General features: G+C 40.2%; 1 protein-coding gene across 1 annotated transcript; it reads left to right on the top strand.

Moving 5' to 3' along the window:
• Positions 1-3,291: 3,291 nt before the first annotated feature.
• On the top strand, positions 3,292-20,813 carry LOC139471611 (cytochrome P450 3A29-like). Its single transcript, XM_071253991.1, has 14 exons — positions 3,292-3,503; positions 5,805-5,901; positions 7,244-7,293; positions 7,802-7,898; positions 8,188-8,304; positions 9,847-9,935; positions 10,581-10,732; positions 12,980-13,116; positions 15,112-15,214; positions 16,967-17,124; positions 18,246-18,334; positions 19,171-19,308; positions 20,305-20,461; positions 20,705-20,813. The coding sequence occupies exons 1-14, from the start codon at positions 3,433-3,435 to the stop codon at positions 20,780-20,782; spliced, it is 1,533 nt and encodes a 510-aa protein (XP_071110092.1). The 5' UTR covers positions 3,292-3,432; the 3' UTR covers positions 20,783-20,813.
• The last annotated feature ends 1 nt before the right edge of the window (position 20,814 follows it).

Below are 20,814 nucleotides of genomic sequence, written 5' to 3'. Positions count from 1 at the left end.
TTATCTAACATTATATAGTGGCTGGCGGGTGTCTGGACTACTCCGTGTTATGTCAGCAACTTGATGAGATGTGGCAGGTTTGTGAACTGTTCTGATTAGGCTATCGACGCTAATACCCCGTTCACATGCACAACATTTACTTACTTAAGTAATTTTACACGTGTAACCATACATACGTGTGTATATGTATACTGACTATGCGTTCACATGAAAAACATCTTTGGTGTGTAAATAAAGTATGTAAATTGTGACCCCTAATGGGATGTCTTCAGATCTTTGTTTAGCGGTAGCGAGAACTAAGGTCTGATTTTAATGAGATTGGTATAGGTACTGATTCAATAGAGCGTGTCATGGTATAGGAACTGAGTCAACAGAGCCTGTCATGGTATAGGAACTGAGTCAATAGAGCCTGTCATGATATTGATTGTTTTCTCACCTCTAAGAGAGCATGTTATGTTCTGTTGTGTGTCCTATGAAACATTTATTGTTTTGATACAGATCAGTGAGAGTTTTGTAGAAGTTTGTGAAAATGTTGCACTTGGTAAAACAGGGTTTTAGACAATTTATAAAAACTACCAGCAGATTAGCAGGGACATGGCGTCCATTTGTCATACAGTGATACATCAATAAAAACATGACTTTCAGTTATGAATGATTCTCCCAATTCCTTGACAGGTAAACGTCTGAGACTTGCATCACATTGGGCTTTCCTCCCACGTCGCGATATAACTGGAATACTGTTACAAGCGGCGTTAAAACTGAGGTAGGGAAATTAAAAACAACCCAGGAAAACGCCCTCCCAGAATAGTTTTACTTACTTTTGGTCCTAAAACGTCAGGGAGGTTTTAAATAAAGGGAAGACACTCACTCAATATTATTTTATCCCTGGCACACAACAACATGACAAGGTTCCTTGAATTGCATTCTTAATTTCGAATACGGGTGTACATGCCTTTTGTATTGACACATGGTCTCATGATACAGAGTGTGTCCATCCAGTGAGCGACTCGTGACACTCTTCAAATGCCATTTCGGTGAAACCCACGAGCACGGGTATGGTGCTGACAAACCTAGAAACATAATCGGGGCGAACGTCGATTCGAACCCACAGTCATAGATTTCTGACGTCAAGGGACGCAACTCTGTACAGTGAATCGCGGCGCTTTAGACGACTGGGCCACCCTACCCCCCACTTTTAAAATGAGTTTGAAATCCGAAAGTCAAGAAATAAAAATAATGTCGACCAAATACACCTGGTAAGTCTTCCCACACCCTGTTGATGAGATTGCCAACGTTGAAAGCTACTTTTGCATGTTTTATTTTTTTTAAGTTGGAAGCGGCACTGAAATGGCAACTCGGTGTCAGTCAGTGATTATTAAACGGAAGATGCATGTGTTGTAGTCGACACGGGAAGACCAATTGTCAAGAATTTGTATCAGTCGAATGTCTTGAGTGAGGCACGTGCTCCGTTCTTGAATCCAGGAACAGTGTTAGGTAGGCATCCGTTCGCATTGAGCAAGCACCTGTAGATAAGTTGTCAGTCAGGTCGTAGCAGCGATAAAAAATAACAGTTTTAGCCGACTAGTCCTTATAATGATTACATATAGCAAAACCCCTTAATAGGGCAAATTGATACAAATTCTTGACATTCGCACTGACTTACGTAATAGGGCTAAATATTCATTGCTTCTGGTGAGTGAGTGAGTGAGTGAGTATGGTTTTACGCCGCTTTTAGCAATATTCCAGTAATATCACGGCGGGGGACACCAGAAATGGGCTTCACACAATGTACCCATGTCGGGAATCGAACCCGGGTCTTCAGCGTGACAAGCGAACGCTTTAACCACTGGGCTACCCGACCACCCCCTGAGGAGATGATGTTTACCGTGATAAAAATGTATTTTGGGAACATGGTCAAAGTAGACGGTTCAAATATAGGTCAAATAAAATAGCTAAAAACGGAACCTATGTATTTAGGCACAGTACCAGGCATACTTACCAAATTTCATAAACTTTTGTCAAATGAATTGCTCAGAAAAGGCCATAAATAGGTTTCTCCATATGGTCGCCCTGCATGGCAGCCACATTGAAATGAGATTCAAACCTCTAGAACATAATTGGGTGTCATCACTGGCGGATACAAGTATGTGAAGTTTCAGCTTCATTTGTCCAGTGACCCGTGAAGATCCGGGTTAGAATTGGTCTCCAGAAACCCATGCTTGTCATAAGAGACGGCTATGCTTGTCGTAAGAGGCCACTAACGGGATCGGGTGGTCAGGCTCGCTGACTTGGTTGATGCATGTCATCGTATCCCAATTGCGTAATCGATGCTCATGATGTCAATCACTGGACTGTCTGGTTCAGACTCGATTATTTACAGACCATCATCATTTAGCTGGAGTATTGTTGAATGCGGCGCTAAACAGCATACAAATCATTGGTCCAGTGGTTTCTGACCAGACGATGTTTACGACGGACCCCGGATGCCGTAAAACGGGCCGTGACATACGTTCACTTGACTTTCAGCGAGGTGAGCGAAAATCCTTCATTTTGTGTGTGTGCGTGTGTGTGTGTGTGTGTGTGTGTGTGTGTGTGTGTGTGTGTCCGCGTGTGTGTGTGTGTCCGCGTGTATGTGTGTGTCCGCGTGTGTGTGTGTTTGCTTTACTACTTATATATATTTGTATTTGTGTTAAGTGAACCAGCAGTTAGCTGGAGTGCTTAAAACTCACATAATATTGCAACGTTATCTCAAATTGCAAATATATGTCACGTTCCTGGTCCAAACATTGGAGACTTAGCAACTCCTCATACGTCTTACATCATTAATGTACCTGGAGCAATTTCATCATGTAACCTTTGGGTGCCACACTCAACAGTTTTCCAGCTTAATTACCGAGGCCTTAAATAATCGTGTCTGGACCAGACAAACCGGTGACTGACAGCATGATCAATGATCCACGACATCAGATAGCATCACACTGTTCAGACAACCCATAGAGTTTGAGCACCCGATCATTTTAGTCGACTCTGAGCACCAGCGTAGGTTAGGGGAAGTCAGTCAACCATCAAGGGGTATACGACATATATCAGGCCCATGATATATTAACATACTGATGCCCATGATATATAGTTGACATACTGATGTTGGATACACTGTAACAACAAAAATATCTCTTAATGAGATTGGGTCGAGCACTTGACATGGTTGTAAATCTCAACCGGCTGCTGTTGAGACGGTCCCCATATAACGCACGCGATAAGTTGACTGATAAAATATATAGGTCAAGCAGTTGCGAAATAAACAACTCATGGGACAGGGAAAGCATGAGCTGACAACACCGTATATATGACCCGCGTGTATATGAACTACACAAGCTGAACGAAGCGCTTACCTGTTGCCAGCCAGTTACTTTCGGTCACACAGACTTCGCCATGGAGCTGTTCAGTGGAACTGTGCCATTGACACTTGGTCTGTTTGGGGGCTTCGTGACTTTGCTTTACATGTAAGTATTTAGAGGATATGCATGTGTCGAGTGAAATATCATGTTTTCTCTCTGTCATGCGTGGAAATATCTCCTTTCCCCCGTCACTCGATGAGAGAAACATCATATTTCATCCTATATATGAAATACTTTGTGTAGATCTCCAAATTCTCCCTACCTGACACGCAGGGGACGTTTCACCACCCCTTGTAATTGCGACTTAAAAAGTAGTTCGGCGTTAGCAAAATCTTAAGTAGTATCAGAAAAATTAATAAAAAACATTTGAGGTCACTTAAATTATTTATCATACATCTAGATATCATTATCTACAAAATCAACCTTATAAAATATCCCTTTTTAAATTAAAAGTTGGTTTTTTTCAATAATTTAAGACAATGCTTTGAAGTCGAGGCATTATAGTTGATTAAACTGCCTGTGAAAGAAAGAGTACCCCTTGAAAATTGGATTTGTCAAAAAATACAAATGTTATCAAAACGTTACTTGGCTGCAAATTAAGTAATAACCGCGAGATGGGTGATCAACTTACATCAGGAGTACCAAAGTTCATGACCAAACCACACAGTAAACAACTGAGCGAGTAAACAGTGAGTTTAATTGTCAGCCACAGTGTGAGTTTATTATGTCGGCAGTCAATCATAGAGTATTCCACAATCATTTATTGAATGTTAACAATCAGTTATACATGTGTGTGATGAACATCAGCTGAACATGAGGAAGAAGGACTGGCAATGAGTGAGTTGGGTTCAACGCCACTTTTAACAGTATTCCACGGCGTGTCAGCTTAATGTGGGAGAAAAGCCCGAAGTGATGCAGTTCTCAGACGTTTACCACTTCGGGAAACCCACGAGCACGGGTATGGTGCTGACAAACCTAGAAACATAGTCGAAGCGAACCGGGATTCGAACCCACAATCACAGGTTTCTGGCGTGCCCAAGGGACGCAACTCTGCACAGCGAATCGCGGCGCCTCAGACGACTGGGCCACCCGTGCCCCCGACTGGCAATGAATGATACATAGCAGGGTGATTGTTATGCTACATACAACAATATACATTGTATGTGATCTAGTTCTCATATCACACACCAGACACTCTGCTCTAAATGTGTTCGCATAACATACTGGTCCTGGACTATGTCCGAAGCTTGTTATCAATTTGACACATGGAAGCTTAAGATAATGGAACGTGTTCGGTTAGTTTGGAACATTCCCTTACATCATAATTTATGTAATTAGGCACTACAACTAATCCTTAACATATGGCATATATCGTAATATAACATTGGAATGATAGTCGTATCAAATACATCACCGTCGAAATAATATATTTCTTGTTTGTTTCATTTTTAACCACAAACACATGCGTATTCCTTGTTTTTCCTGGGATTTTATTGAAGTAATTTATTACCGATAATAAAAACACACATTTACAATAGTTCTTTTTCAGTGAATATGTACCATGAGTGGTGTAGGCTTGCAAATCACACAGTCGCTGTGAGCTTTGACTTTTGCTGCATTCAACACAACCAGTGACTGTGCATGCCCTCCACAAGGAGGGGACACGGGTGGCCCTTTCTAAGGCACATTCGCCGAAACCTACGAGCACGGGTATGGTGCTGACAAACCTGGAAACATAATCGGAAACTCTGCACAGCGAATCGCAGGGCCTTAGACGACTGGGCCACCCGTGCTCTCTGGGCATGCAAGAAACCTTAGATTGTGGGTTCGAATCCCTGTTTCCCCCGATTATGTTTCTATGTTTGCCGGCGCCATAGCCATGCTGGTGGGTTTCACCGAAGTGGTATACGTCAGAGACCTGCCTCACTTCGGGCTTTCCTCCAACACCAAGCCGGCACGCCGTGATATAACGGGAATACTATTCAAAGCAGCGTTAAACCCAACTCACTCTCACTCAAATTAATTGTGATTAATGACATCCATAATTCTATACACCAGAAATGGGCTTCACTCTTTGTACCCATGTCGGGAATCGAACCCGGGTCTTCGGCGTGACGAGCGAACGCTTTAACCAGTATTCAGACACATATATGGACAACATATATGTTATTATACTCAAATTAATTGTGATTAATGACATCCATATTCTATCATTTTCTTTCAGATAATCCAACGATTTACTATCTCTATATTCACAACAACTTTACCCTCTGTGTGTATTACAACCCTAACAATGTTTTAAAAGGTGTATATCGTATCTGTTTCAATGAAATTAGTTGTAATGAAAGCAGTTTAGCCAGTTTGTAAGTAATCTGTTCGTTTTATTGATGTGTTTTATTTCGCCAGGTATGGTAAGCGGAGACAGCGCCTGTTGAAGGATGCCGGTATCCCTGGACCAGAACCAAATATCATCTTTGGGTCCCTTCTAACTTTTCTGAAGAAGGTAAATATCGTATAGAGGTACTTTCATGCTCAATGACCATGGAGTATGGGCAGGTCAGTCATGATTTGCTGTGCAGAGTTGCGTCCCTTATGTGTATCACAAACCTATGGTTCCCACTGATTATAATTTTTTATTTGTCAACACCATCGCCGTGGTCTTGGGTTTAACCAAACTCGTAAAAGTTTTAGACCTGCATTGCATTGGGCTTTCCTCGCGCAATAAGCTGATGAGGAATGGTACACTGTTCAAAGTGGCATTAAACCCCGTTTCCTCACTCACACAATTTTGCTGACATTACAATAATTAACATTGATTATCATGAACATGAGCGTGTAGCTTGAGCGTCGACAATACTTTATCCTGCGATAAATTACACTTTTTAAATGACGTTATAATGGCTTGACATCATGGCGTTGTTCAAATTACCCTACCCCCAATCTCATTAAAATCATACCTTAGTTCTCGCTACCGCTAAACAAAGCTAGCGGTAGCGAGAACTAAGATCTGATTTTAATGAGATTGACCCTACCCAATGATCTAACGTATCCTTGGTTACAGTTACATTCCTGTCAATCAATATGGGGCACCATCACACCAATAATCGATCAGTGAAATAGTTTCTTTAAACTATTTGTTTTGTTGAGTATTATTCCCTGGGAAGAAATATGACAAGATGATGTCAACCATCTTTCCTGTTGGAGGGTTATCCTAACCTATACATGCATGTCACTGTATCCCAATTGTGTGGATCGACGCTCATAGTCAATCACTGTATTGTCTGGTCCAGAACGATTTTTTCAAACCACCGTCATATAGCTGGATTATTGCTGAGTGCAGCGTTAAACCATAAACAAACATTTACAAACCAAAGTTGTGTGAGGGGAGTGTTGGTGTAGTATGAATTATACCTGTCTCTGGTCACAAGAATCAACAATCCTTCAAAAGTTTCATAACCACATTTATTTCTAGAGAGGTGGCACGGGGGGCCAAGTCGTCTAAGGCGCCGCGATTCGCTGTGCAGAGTTGCTTCCCTTCGACACACCAGAAACCTATGACTGTGGGTTCGAATCCTGGTTCGCCCCGACTATGTTTCTAGGTTTGTCAGCACCATACCCGTGCTCGTGGGTTTCACCGAAGTGTTTTTCATTGTTTAATTGTTTTCACTATGCATGCACCTCAAAACTGTATTGTTGACATATTTTACTTGAGGCAAGTTAACAGTTTTTTGCAGATGTCTGTGATCAATCGCAGAACTCCCAAACAAATATTTATGACTCTATGAAATCACAGAGCGAACAAAACAAGACGCAAGATTCATAAACAGTGTGCGTTTATGTTGCAGGGAATTGACTTTGAAAACAAGAAGGGGAAAGAGTATGGAGACGTTTTTGGGTAATGAAAGAACAATCTTTCTTTTTTAATATCAGCTATCGACATACACTTCAGAAGTCTAACTATTGGTCGAACTATCACAATTGTCCATGATCCGATATCAACACATCGATGTAAAGTTGAAATAATTGTTAAAATCGTCGCGCTTCTCTTTTGATAATATGGGTAGACTAAAAAGCTGACAAAGTAATAGTTCTTTGGGCATTTGCGTTGATCCATTTGATACATTTGCAAGTCATCGCTGTTTATAAAGATGTGTATTATGTGACTCAAGAGAATCTGTTAACTTTTCAGTGATTCATTTTGAGCATATATAACCAATGCAAGGTGTATCTGAACATACACCATGCCATGACTGAGGAGAGTAGATAGACCTCCATTATCTCGAAGGAGCCTTTATGGTAATGGAAGAGCAGTGGTCGGCACTGTTGGTACGCTTGAAACGAAGTACCGATATGTCGACATGTATCGAAGACTTCATGTTCAAATGTTTGTACATATTTTTCAGCGAATGGCTCGGCGGAATCCCGATGATAACCGTCTTTGACCCTGACATTTTAAAGGAGGTTTTGATAAAAGATTTTCAAACATTCACGGACCGATTGGTAAGCATTTTTAGAATTAAATTTAACACCTTACATCATTGAAAAGGGGAATTGCTGTGGGCAATGTGTCGGGACAGACAATAGTTGTTTAAGATTTCACTGGTGAAGGATACGTATATTCGTTTCTTCGAGAAGCGAGTGTCCGAGAAACCAGTTTCTGATCATGTGGGTATGTTATGCCTGTCTCACCCCCCACCGGTTTGTCTGGTCCAGATTTGATTATTTACAGGTCGTCGTCATACAGCTTGATTATGAGCAATGCGTGAAAAACAATCTTACATATTTCTAGGGCTTTGATCTCAACGATTACCCTCTCACCACCAATCTGTTCAACGCAAAGATGGCCACCTGGAAGAGGCTTAGGAAAATCACGAGTCCAACCTTCAGTGCCGGCAAACTCAAAAAGGTATCTCTCAAGAAATATAATAACATATATGTTGTCCATATATGTGTCTGAATACTGGTTAAAGCGTTCGCTCGTCACGCCGAAGACCCGGGTTCGATTTCCGACATGGGTACAAGGAGTGAAGCCCATTTCTGGTGTCCCCCGCCGTGATATTGCTGGAATATTGCTAAAAGCGGCGTAAAACTATACTCACTCCCTCACTTCTGAATATTGAAAATCTACTCCAGGCTGCGGGAAAATACTTCATCATAAATCTAGCTATGACTTTGATGTGAAAACGGACATACAAGTTATAAACAGCCACAATGCCAAGCGTAATTATACAGTAGGCCTAATATTGACAGGTCACCGTAATGTTAAAATGTCAAACAGATCAAATTAGTTATTCAGTGCTATCAAGTGTAATTACCATTAATATCCAAAGTGAAATGTACTTTGAAACACTTTAGAGTTTAGTGAGTGATCAAAAATCTTCAACAACCATGGTCATTTTTTATCTAGGTCAAATCACTACTTACTGTCCACAAATAGCCACGATGCAAGATTGTACACAAGAAATAGTCCCTGACAAACATCGATGTTATCACTCAAAATACATCATGAATCCAAACAGTGAACAAATACAATCACAAGGTAACATGGAATGCATCAACCTGTACAATAATAATGACATCAGTAGGTGTATTATTCATAGATGTAAACAGCGTAGTGACACACAGGTCATGTCTGAAAAGTGCTGCTAGCGCGAACATTCAGTGATGGATGAACATAACTATCAATAGTGAACATGCCCCCCAAATGTTGACTCAGATAGATGATAGGTATATCTATGATATAATAATCTTATTTTTTTATTAAATGTGAAAATCATTATTGGCCATTTACAGATAGATCGTGATGTAACGAAAATAGGTGACTCTTATAGTGGACAAGGTTTACTAAATGAGTGCGTGAGTGAGTAGGGTTTAACGACGCTTTTAACAGTATTCCAGTTATATCATGGCGTGTCAGTTTAATGTGGGAGGAAAACCTGAAGTGATGCAGGTCTCAGACGTTTACCACTTCGGTGAAACCCACAAGCACGGGTATGGTGCTGACAAACCTAGAAACAAGATCGGGGCGAACCGGGATTCAAACCCACAATCATAGGTTTCTGGCATGCCCAAGGGACGCAACTCTGCACAGGGAGTGTGCCTTAGACTACTGGGCCACCAGTGCCCCTGTACACTAGATGTATTCTGGTTACAATTACTGCTTATATTTAACTTCTATAACAATATATACACATTTCACATATATTATTGTTCCTATCATTGATTAAATGTTTAATTGGCAAAGTGATGTACTAAATAGAAAAGGTTCTGTTCCAAACCATCAATACATTTTCAATTAATGTTGATGAGCGAGCGTGGGTGATCTTGTCAGCGTCTCTTTTACGTATCAGTCTATCTGTAGGTGGGAGGGGGTAACCGATGACAAACTGAACATTTTTTGTGAGCAATATTGATACCTTGACTAAATATATGGTATTGTGTTTTCCAGATGTGCAGAGGATTAAATCTTTGTGCCCAGAAACTTACAAAGAACTTTGCTCATGCTGCTGAAAGCGGTGAAGTAGTTGATTTGAAACAGTAAGAACTTAGTCAGTCATAAAAGCTTCTGTCAGCACCAAAATATCAAACGTAAACGTGTGGTAACTACAGCTGCCAAAGTATATTAAGGGCTCCAAGAATAATCTGCTCTTATTGAAAAGTTGATGTTGATATACCGTATTTGACGTAATAAGCGCCCTGCTTTGATAATCACCCACGGTGTTATTTGCTAACATATTGGCTAGTGAACAATCCCAATAAGCACCCCTTCCAATTGATCAATGTACACAAGACTTATTTATTCGCGTATAATAGACACTCGTGTGTTATATGCACCCTTAATTATGGGCATTTAAATTCTGGAAAAATGTATCTCTCGTATATAAACATTTCAGGCTGTCAGCATAAACCTCGAAATTTATCTTTCAAATCTGTTTTTTTTTCACCAAAATAAATGTTCTAATAAGAGCCCGCTATTTCTAATTTTAAGAGCGCCCTGGGTGCTTATTACGTCGAATACGGTAAACAAAGTTTGTCAAACAAACAAACTATCTACAATTTCCCATGACATAACAAAGTATGTTTGAACTGGATTATTTGTTAAATTTGATATTCACATCACACTTTGCACATTATCGGTTTTTAGTTTTAGGTTTCATGTTATTTGTAAAACTATTATTTCAGATACTTCGGGGCTTTCACCATGGACGCCATTGGCAACACTGGATTCGGGATTGACATCGATTCACAAAACGACTTTGACAACAGCTTTGTCAGAGAAACCAAGAAAGTGTTTGATAACGCTTTTCTCGCCAACCCAGCCATTTTTTTGATAAGTAGGTTTCGTAAACATTTGCTATTCATATAACCAACACACACGACATGCCTATCATGAATACTATTTCAATTTCACACCTTAACATCTAGAATGTTCATCCATGTGTATTGCGACAGTATAATATAGATTGTTGAGAGAGCATGTCAAAAGCAATCTCATTACAATCAGAACCAATCAGTTCTCGCTACCGCTAAACAAAGATCTGAGGACATCCCATTAGGGGTCACGTCAGAACGACCTTTCATCCGCCCTATCAGTGCGTCGCTTACGAGATTATGAAAGTGACAGTCGGAATGTGATTTCTAATCATGCAATCTCGAAAACTTTAACACGGGGTATTCCGAACGATAGTTACGGGTTTAACGACTGAATCCTTACAATCTACACCATCTATTAGCCATTCCAGAATGTTTTTTTGTTCAGGTTTCAAATTTGTAATCGAGGATTTGTGAAAATATGTTTCGAAGCGAAGTCGCCAATTTGAAATTTGTGCCTCAAAGCACGAGAAAGCTGCTTCTGGTTGGTCATTCCATTGGTCAAAGTTCGCGCAAGGTCGGTCTAACGTGACCCGTAATGGGGTGTCCTCAGATCTTTGTTTAGGGGTAGCGAGAACTAAGATCTGATTTTAATGAGATTGTGTCAAAAGGGGACTTTATCATACACTATACATTACACGTGAACTCCACAGAAAGACCAGTCTTGATGATCCTTCAAAACACTTGGCGTTAAAAACAAAATAGCAGTGAAAATGATATGAATGGATCACTGCAAAGCAATGATATCACCTGAATCACTATCAAATAGCGATCATACCAGGTGTTCTAAAATGTTTTTAGCATATCCTGCTCCAAACTGGAATCGTCACAAATACATGCTAAGAGAAGTCAGCAATTTACACGAACATGTGGTACAAAACGGAACTGAAAATGGTTAAAATGTATGTTAAATATTCAAAGCTGTTAAACTGCAATTGTAAATGTCTAGATATGTCTATGAACCTCGAGGCAATCATTATCATCAACTGTCACTGCTCAATAATGCAACGCCTTGGTGTGATACTCTCGTGTTCATGACGACCCTTGAAGATTCCGGGGTAGAATAGGTCGTCAGCAACCCATACTTGCCGTAAAAGCTGACTATGCTTGTCGTAAAAGGCGACTAACGGGATCGGGTGGTCAGGCTCGCTGGCTTGGTTGGTGCATGTCATCGATCCCAATTGCGTGGATCGATGCTCATGATATTAATCACTGGATTGTATGGTCCAGACTCGATTATTTACAGACCGCCGTCATCTAGCTGGAATATTGCTGAGTGCGGCGTTAAACAACAAAGCAACCAACCAATGTGTTTATGACTCTGATGTGCTGTATTGTAATACGAAATTCCATTGGTTGTACATTTTTTGTCAGCAATCAAATTTACTATGAATGCCAATTCGCCATATCCCATTCCTACTTTTACTTGATGTTCCTTAAACAGATGGAATCTTTCTTGCTGTAATTATAATGGAACAATAATAAAAACCAATATTGAGACAGTTCAGTAAGGCCATATGAGAAAATGGGATCTTTGAAGTACATTTGAATGCAGTAAAATATTTTTTGTTTCATTCTCAATGATGTTTTGAAATGAGGACCATGTCTGAAACATTTAATCAGTTTGGAATCCATCGAGTGAAAGCTTTGTAGACACATGTATGTGTTATTTCACGTGACCTACTGTTTGGCCACAACAAAGAAAGTAAATCTTTGGGAGAGTCTCCGCAGTCCGCACCCTGGTTTTTCTCCTTCAGTAAATGTCGTAATGCAGGATAAGTATACAAATGTAAAAAAATATTTAAATTTTACTAATTTCTGATCAGACACATCACGAACCAACATGTATCATGATGTATTGCTTCTTAAACAAACGATAGTTTTCTGTCAATAAAAAATTGTTGACATGTAATTGTCAGAAAACATTCTTGATATGCAGAAGAGAAAAAAAATAACATAGAAGTTAGATTGCAAATTACTACAAAGAAGGAAATTATCCAAGAGACCTGAAATAAATGTCATTCAAAACAGCAGCGCCAGAGAATAATGTTGATAAATATCTGGCGATCTTTGGGCGCAAAAGACAAGAGAGTGATGAAATTATATGAATGGATAAATGAAAATCAGTTATGCCAAACTATGTTCACCAAAAGTAGTTCATAGTTCACCTGTATTTGAATTTGTCTGCAACATGAACCAAATACTTTCAGTGCTGTTCCCTGAACTCACTCCCCTGGCAAAGATGCTCGGAGTCAGTGCTTTCCCAAAGTCCACCAAGAAGTTCTTTACACAAGCCGTCACAGAAATGATCAAACAGAGGAGAGATGAACCAAGGGAGGAGAGAGAGGTAAGCGTGCCTTTTCACATCTTGTTAGTATTGGAAGGCAGTGAGTGAGTGAGCTGGGTTTTAGGCCGCTGCTCCAATATTTCAGCAACATCACAACGAGGGACATCAATAAAGGGCTTCAGACCAGGGCTGGGACGAGTCCAAATTTACTACCCGGGTACCCACCCCTCTATTACTTGACCCTACCCGGGTACCCAATGTAGGTCTCAGGAGATGTCTCAAAATGTCCAATTGGGAACATGTTGAGCATAGCGTATTTAGATACACGTATGAAACAATGTAGTCATTCATACACTGAAGTTAAATTAAGTTATATCTTTATTCAACCATATGAAAAATCAGAAGGAATGGGTGCATAGTCAGAAAGAAATGTGGACATTAGTGACTTGTAGTGTAACAATAGGCAATCTTTTTCAATTTATCTTCCCTTCACTAACCCGCTAGGTGCGCTGACCCGGACGGTCCAACCTTAAACTGAGTTCGAGATATTTTTTGTCATAAAAAATATATATCACGTGACTAACCACGGGTCTGGGTAGTCCTGTGAGTAACCGGGTCCTACTCAGTACCCACCCAACCCGGGTACCAGAGTTACCCGTCCAAGCCCTACTTCACACATTGTACCCATGTCGGTGAACAAACCCCGGGTGAATGTTGTGAGCACATACATGCTGCTTCATTACGACAGCCTAGAAACTATCGAGTCCACATGTGCCCCTAGCCCTCCCCACACTGAACGAAGTTGTTAATATATCCTGATGTTCCCTGTTTTCGAACAGTTAAGATGGCATTGCTGATATTTCGAGAGATGAGTGATTCAAAACTCAAATTCTGCTTCATACCAGTAGGTGATGGCTACATTCCGAAAAAACCTCCTCGATAAATGGCGACTTCCATTTCAGACTACGCTTGAAAAAAATGTTGACACAGTTCTCGATTAAAAAAATTGAAAACTGAACAAACGAACATTCCGGAATGTCTAATTTATGGTTGCGATTGTATGGCAGTGCTTCTCACGCACTGTGCAATGCCTCCTCTGTTCAAATGTTTGTCCCACGGAAGCGAGAGCCACTTGACGGAATCAGTCGCACGTGCCGTAACTGTTGTTCGGAATACCCCTTGTTAACGTTTTCGAGGTTGCATGATTAGAAAACACATTCCGACTGTCACTCTCATGATCTGGTAAGCGACGCTTTGATCGGTCAGATGAAAGGTCGTTCTGACGTGACCCGTAATGGGATGTCCTCAGATCTTTGTTTTGCAATAGCGTCATGAAAGTGATAGTCGGAATGTGTTTTCTTATCATGCATCCTCGAAAACGTTAACACGGGGTATTCCGAACGACAGTTACGGGCTGATTCCGTCCAAATTATCGTCTATCTCTCGCTTCCACGGGATAAACATTTGAACGGGGGAGGCGTTGCACAGTACGTTGGAAGTTCTGCAATACAATCGCAACAATATATTAGACATTCCAGAATGTTCGTTTGTTCAGTTTTCACAATTTGAATTGAAAACTCTGAAATTCCGTAAAGTTCGAGAAAGCTGCTTTCTCATTGGCTGATATCGAAATTCTGGTTATTCGTTTCAGTGGTCGGTCAAAGTTCGAGAAAGCTGCTTTCTCATTGGCTGATATCGAAATTCTGGTTATTTGTTTCAGTGGTCGGTCAAAGTTCGCGAAAGGTCGTTCTGACTTGACCCATTATGGGATGTCCTCAGATCTTTGTTTTACGGAAGCGAGAACTTAGAATCTGATTTTAATGAGATTGCAATATCATATACGGGTGTTCAAAAATAGGTGTTGTTCGAAACTAGGGCACTTGACGATACTTTAATAGATATCAAGCAAGCTACATTGAATTTAATGAAAGTCACGAACATGTTCGTGGTAAATATAGTAAATATAGTAAAAATGTCCTCCCCATGCATTAACTGGAACCTTATGATTCTGTTTGTAAGACATATAATATCCCAACAGTCGAATTTGTTTTTTAGAGGAGGGTTGATTTTCTGGAGCTCATGTTAAATGCAGAGGATGATGGTGGACACGAAGATGGCGCCAAGATTTCAGATGAAGCAACACAGAAATCAGCCAATAGTAAGAATAATTCAGCATGGAGTGAATGTTGTTTGTGTATTTCTGTTGGTAAGGAGTACAGTGAAACAGGGAATCTCTACTGGTCCTCAAGCACAACCACCAGGGTAGAATAGCCTTCAGCAACCCATGCTTGCTGTAAAAGGCGACTATGCCTGTCGTAAGAGGCGACTAACAGGATCGGGTGGTCAGGCTCCCTGACTTGGTTGAAGCATGTTATCAGTCCCAATTGCGGGGATCGATGCTCAAGATATCAAGCACTGGATTGTCAGTTCGAGACTTGATTATTAATAGACCACGTCATATAGCTAGCATATTGCTGAGTGTGGCGTAAAACAACAAAACAAAATAATCAAGCACAACCACATGATGACTACTGTTTGTAGCCCTTTGCATTGTGTGAGTGAGTGACCATGGTTTTATGCCGCCTTTAGCAATATTCAAGCAATATCACAGTGGCAGACATCAGAAATATTCTTCAGACATTGTATCCATGTGGGGAATCGAACTCTGACGCAACAAGCGAATGCTTTGCCCACTACGCTACTCTACCTCCCCTATAAGACAATTGGAAATGAATCTTGGGCATTGATGTGTCATTTTAACTCATGCACGTTCATCATGCTTTATTGCCAATAAACAATATTTCTCAAACTTTCCGCCTTCATATAAAACGAACTCTGACATTATATTAATGAATCAAGTTTGTTGGTATTCTTGGTGAAAAAATGCATATTCCTCCCTCAACACCTTTTTTTCATAAAAACAATATTTTTCGAAGTCCTTCCTCTCTCCTCACTTTTGAGAAACATGTGCCTGGTAAACATTTATTTTTATGCAGCCTTACTAAAGGCACCTAACAATGTATCCATGATTGGTCAATCGGTAAAGTTGTTAAACTGAACTGGAAATGATAACATCTGGGTTAAAGAGGTTTCATTGTATGTTACTTTTTAGGAAGGGTTTGCTCGAAATCCTAATAGTGTGATCTAATGTATTCATGAAATACAAGCGACACAACTTTTTCAATAATCCTAAAGAGATCTCTGCTGATGTCAGAGTCAAGTGTACGTTTCTGACACCATAAGCATATGAATCACTGCCAAACAGTGATGATACCACGTGTTTGTGAAAAAGTGAGCATATCCTGCCCCACCAGTGGTACCAGTCACAAACACATGCAATGGCAAGGCAAGTGTTCATCTGAACAATCACAGGAACAAATGGTACACCAGTCACAAACACATGGTTAGTCACTGAGAATTAAACTGCATGGTAAAAGAAAATACACACTTGAAAATTGGATTTTACCAACCAAAAACTTATCAACATTATCAAAACATTACCAGGCTGAAAACAGTCACAGAAATGCTGCAAACATAAGGTGCAAAACATAACGATGATACCCGAATACAATACATCACCATCAAAAAACATTTCTTGTTAGTTTTTTTTATAGCCACCATCAAACATGGGTGTTTGCCGGACAGTTTATTTTTCATGTGGCGAACTTGTGAACCACCAGCCCCTGTAAACCCCACTCCACTATGTAAACTATGTTTATGTATAAAGGGAAATCACTAACTGTTCGGGCAGTCGGGTAGGCTAGTGGTTAAAGCGTTCGCTTGTCACGCCGAAGACCCGGGTTCGATTCCTGACATGGGTAAAATGTGCGGCGTAAAACCATACTCACTCACCCACTTACTGACTGTTCAATGTTTACATGGATATGTCAATAACATTATTTGTCTCCAGCGCTGACGACGGATGAAGTTATTGGTCAGGCGTTTGTATTCTTCCTGGCTGGATACGAAACCACGGCGAGCACTCTGCAATATATTGCATACATTCTGGCAACACAGCCCGGTGTGCAGGACAAACTTGCAGAGGAAATATCTTCAGTACTCGGAGATGTACGTTTTCAGTATATCTTTTTAATTACCGGTATATCTGCAAAAGCAATTTAAAACTACATTTTATGAACATTGTCTGAGCTATCATAAACCATAATCCTAGGATTCATTATAAGGGTAATAATTTTAGTCATTGCATCCAAAGCGTCATCTTCCCGAGGCAAGAGAGTTAACTGACTTTTAAAGTCCAGTTTCCACCTGTGCCGAACTAGGCTGGTATTATGGAGTTACATTTTGGCTGGACTAACGAGTCTGCATAGTCCAATCAAAATCGCGCAACGAAATCGAAATCCGGTTCGTAAACTGTCATGCAGATTTTGGTCGATTTCAGGATTTGCAAAGCATGTGCACCGACAATTCGTTGTCAACAGATATTTTCCAAATCTTTTCATGACTTTAATCACGATGATCACGTGATGTGATGCATTTCGCTATGTAAGACCGTTTTATCACAATATAGAGCTTGATCATCGATCAGATCATCCTGGCTGGGCGCCCCCATTTGATTCTTTCATGTGCAAGTGAAACGAGAGGTGGAATTTGATTGGTCCATAGGAGAGGTTTAGAAGGGACATAACTCGTTATAGCCACTGGTGGTGCTACGATCGAGCCCCGGAATTCCAGTATAGTTCGGCAAGGGTGGAAACTGGACTTTTAAAGTTAGTTAACTCTCTTGCCTCGGGAAGATGCCAAAGAGTTTCAAGAATATGTTCTTGCCTTATCCATAATTTATCGGGCCGGGTATTGATTGAGGAAAACAAGCAATGTTGAAAACACTTTGTGAAAACACTTAGCATCATGCTAAGAATAAACCAGGAAGACAAGTCATGGCCAAGACTCCACTGTTAATTATTAAAGAAAAGCGACAATGGTATTACTGATATTTATCCATGCATCATAAGTGACAAATCTGGTGATGTAATGTAAAAATGATGAAAATTGGTATAGGTGTACAATGTTGAAAAAAAGTTAAGGACCATTTGATTCTTTCATGTTTCTATAGTCAATCTGTCATGGCATAGCACGACAGATTAGCTATAGTAATATGCCGAAATCGGGCGGAACTTAACATTTTTTTAGTAGTATACATGTAGTTCATGTTCAGTTTCTTTGTTTTTCAGAACGAGCCTGATTACGACAATATCCACGGATTGGTGTACATGGATCACGTGATCAACGAAACCCTGAGACTCTACCCAGTGGTTCCAGCGTAAGTATATGGAACAGGTTTTTTTCTTATTATCTCAAGTCCTAGGCTGAGAACAGTCTCAGAAACACTGCAAACCTTAGGTCCAAGACATAACTATGATACCCGAATACAAAACATCACGCTCAAGAAACAAGACGTGTATAGGAGGTATTGTGAGTCAACTTTTGTCACCTTTTAGGTTTTCCACACCTTGATCTCTATCGAGTGTAACACCAGAAAACAAGTCCTCTTCTCAATATAGTCACCTTTCTAATATATATGTATATCTGGATCCCGCTGCACGTGGCGATTGTATAGCTAAGGTGATCATAACTCCTATTCTTTAACATAGGCTTACGACAGCCGTTGCACTTTGATCGCTTTGTTGAACAGGGTCCAGCTGTAATTGTATGCAAAAATGCTTGATGATAATGACAGCATGACATTCTTTAACATAAGCTTACAACAGTCGTAACGTTAAGATCGCTTTGTGGAACCGGGCCCAGGTTAATAACATCAGATAACACTCTATTATTTTAGGGGACATGTTGTGCCCCGTTACATTATCAGCAGCAATAGAAATATGATGGAATAGTGAGTGAGTTGGTTTAACGCTGCGTTGAACAGTATTCTAGTTGTATCACATCGTGTCAGCTTAATGTGAAACCCACGAGCATAGGTATGGTGCTGACAAACCTGGACACTTTGATGATGTCAGTCGCTGGATTGTCTGGTCCAGACTTGATTATTAACAGACTGCCATCATATAGCTTGAATATTGCTGAGTGCGGCATTAAACAAAAACAAACAGAAAAAACCAAGACTTGTTACAAAGAATTTTGATTTCTTAACCTCAGAATTAACCGTTATGTGTCCAAGACAACCACAATCAAGGGATGGACATTTCCTGAAGGGGCATTAATCAACATCCCCATCGTCGTCATGCACAGAAACCCAGAGGTTTACCCAGAACCAAAGAAATTCAAACCTGAGAGGTAGGCCATTGTTGTAGCAGCAATCACTCCGTTTATACACCCGCGGGATTCTGGGTAAGGATAAGTCCCCAGTTACCCATACTGTCTGCATGGATTAGGAGGTCAGACTCGGTACATTGCATGTCATCGTATCCCAATTGCCTGGATCCATGCTCATGATGTCAATCACTGGATTATCTGGTCCATACTCGATTATTAACAGACTGATATAAGGTTAAAAACATAAAAAAATTGTTCTCAGGCAATGTTTTTGAAAATATGGTGCGGGCAGGCGGTGTCTTTTTTGTTCTTTTTTTTGTTGTTCAAACTAGTATGTAACCAATACACAGTTGTGTAATCAAAAACAAATTGTGTACAATCAACCTGGGAAAGGGCCTCCCTACATAAATGTATTCCTTGATGAGTAAAATACTGGAATGCAGTATTTGACTACCGTTGGACTTGGAATATTTAAGGATTATTTTCTTTTTGTTTTAAAAATGGAAATATAAACATAAACGAAATGTGCGGCGAACTTTATGATGATGCGGGCGGTGCCGTAGAACCAAGACTACTTTTTTTTAGTCTAAAGCTGGATTATTGCAGAGTGAGGCATTAAACAACAAACAAGCACTACATTCACACAAATGTAGATCCCTTATTTGTTCTTGTACAAAAGCTTGTCCTTTATTACATGAGTGTTCGGTCCATTTCTCTGTAAATGCTTAATGACGATATAATTTTGGACCAATTATGTTTTCCCAGTAAAACAACTTACTATCAATACTGCTTCGCCACATATAGACAGGCTAAATATGTGTTTATTCTCAAAGATGCTTACTCTTTCAGTCTGCATCTTTAAGTGGCATTTGGAACCGGTAGTATAAGTGAAACCAAGCTTGACAAATACTCTGCTCCGCTGCCGAGAAAGAATATAGAGGTTGAAATCAACCCTACCTTCACTCTTCCAATATGTATTAAATTGTTGCTAATTACACCAGAACACATATTTTTCAGATGGGAGAAAACGTCTGAGATCAACCCTATGCACTACCAGCCATTTGGCCATGGACCACGACAGTGTATCGGAATGAGGCTGGCCCTGATAGAGGTGAAGGTCGCTCTCATCCATCTGATCAGGAACATCCGGTTTGTCAGACTGGAGGACACACCGGTAAGAACAGCTGGAACGAACTATTTTAAAACTTTATTACTCGTGTTGATATATTTGATATTAGAAGACGGGTCTTATACCTAAACTATTTTCAACTATTTTTTTGTGATGATTTATAGGTGAATTGGTAATTATAATTGAATTTGTGATGTTTAGAAAAACACCTTCCATTGAACTTTTCGCCGTGGCCATCATCTGTCAAGAACAAGCAGTAAATGCATTAAGGAAATTTGTCGTTTGCAGGATGAGCTGACAGATTTTGTCGTCACAGGCGTTTTCGCACCAAAGAAACCACTCAAGCTGAAAGTTCAACTCCGTTGATTGAGATCTGCGAACTCAACAATAACTGAGAT

Source organism: Haliotis cracherodii, unplaced genomic scaffold (genome assembly GCF_022045235.1).
Source record: "Haliotis cracherodii isolate W230 unplaced genomic scaffold, xgHalCrac1.p SCAF_23, whole genome shotgun sequence".
Taxonomy (NCBI): domain Eukaryota; kingdom Metazoa; phylum Mollusca; class Gastropoda; order Lepetellida; family Haliotidae; genus Haliotis; species Haliotis cracherodii.
The sequence above is the reverse complement of the archived record's forward strand: the minus strand, read 5'-3'. Positions and strand labels throughout refer to the sequence as shown.

Coding starts and splice junctions, on each gene's coding strand:
- LOC139471611 (XM_071253991.1), top strand. CDS start 3,433: ATGGAGCTGTTCAGTGGAACTGTGCCATTGACACTTGGTCTGTTTGGG. Junction 10,733..12,979: donor CCCAGCCATTTTTTTGATAA/GTAGGTTTCGTA, acceptor AAATACTTTCAG/TGCTGTTCCCTGAACTCACT. Junction 19,309..20,304: donor AAGAAATTCAAACCTGAGAG/GTAGGCCATTGT, acceptor CATATTTTTCAG/ATGGGAGAAAACGTCTGAGA.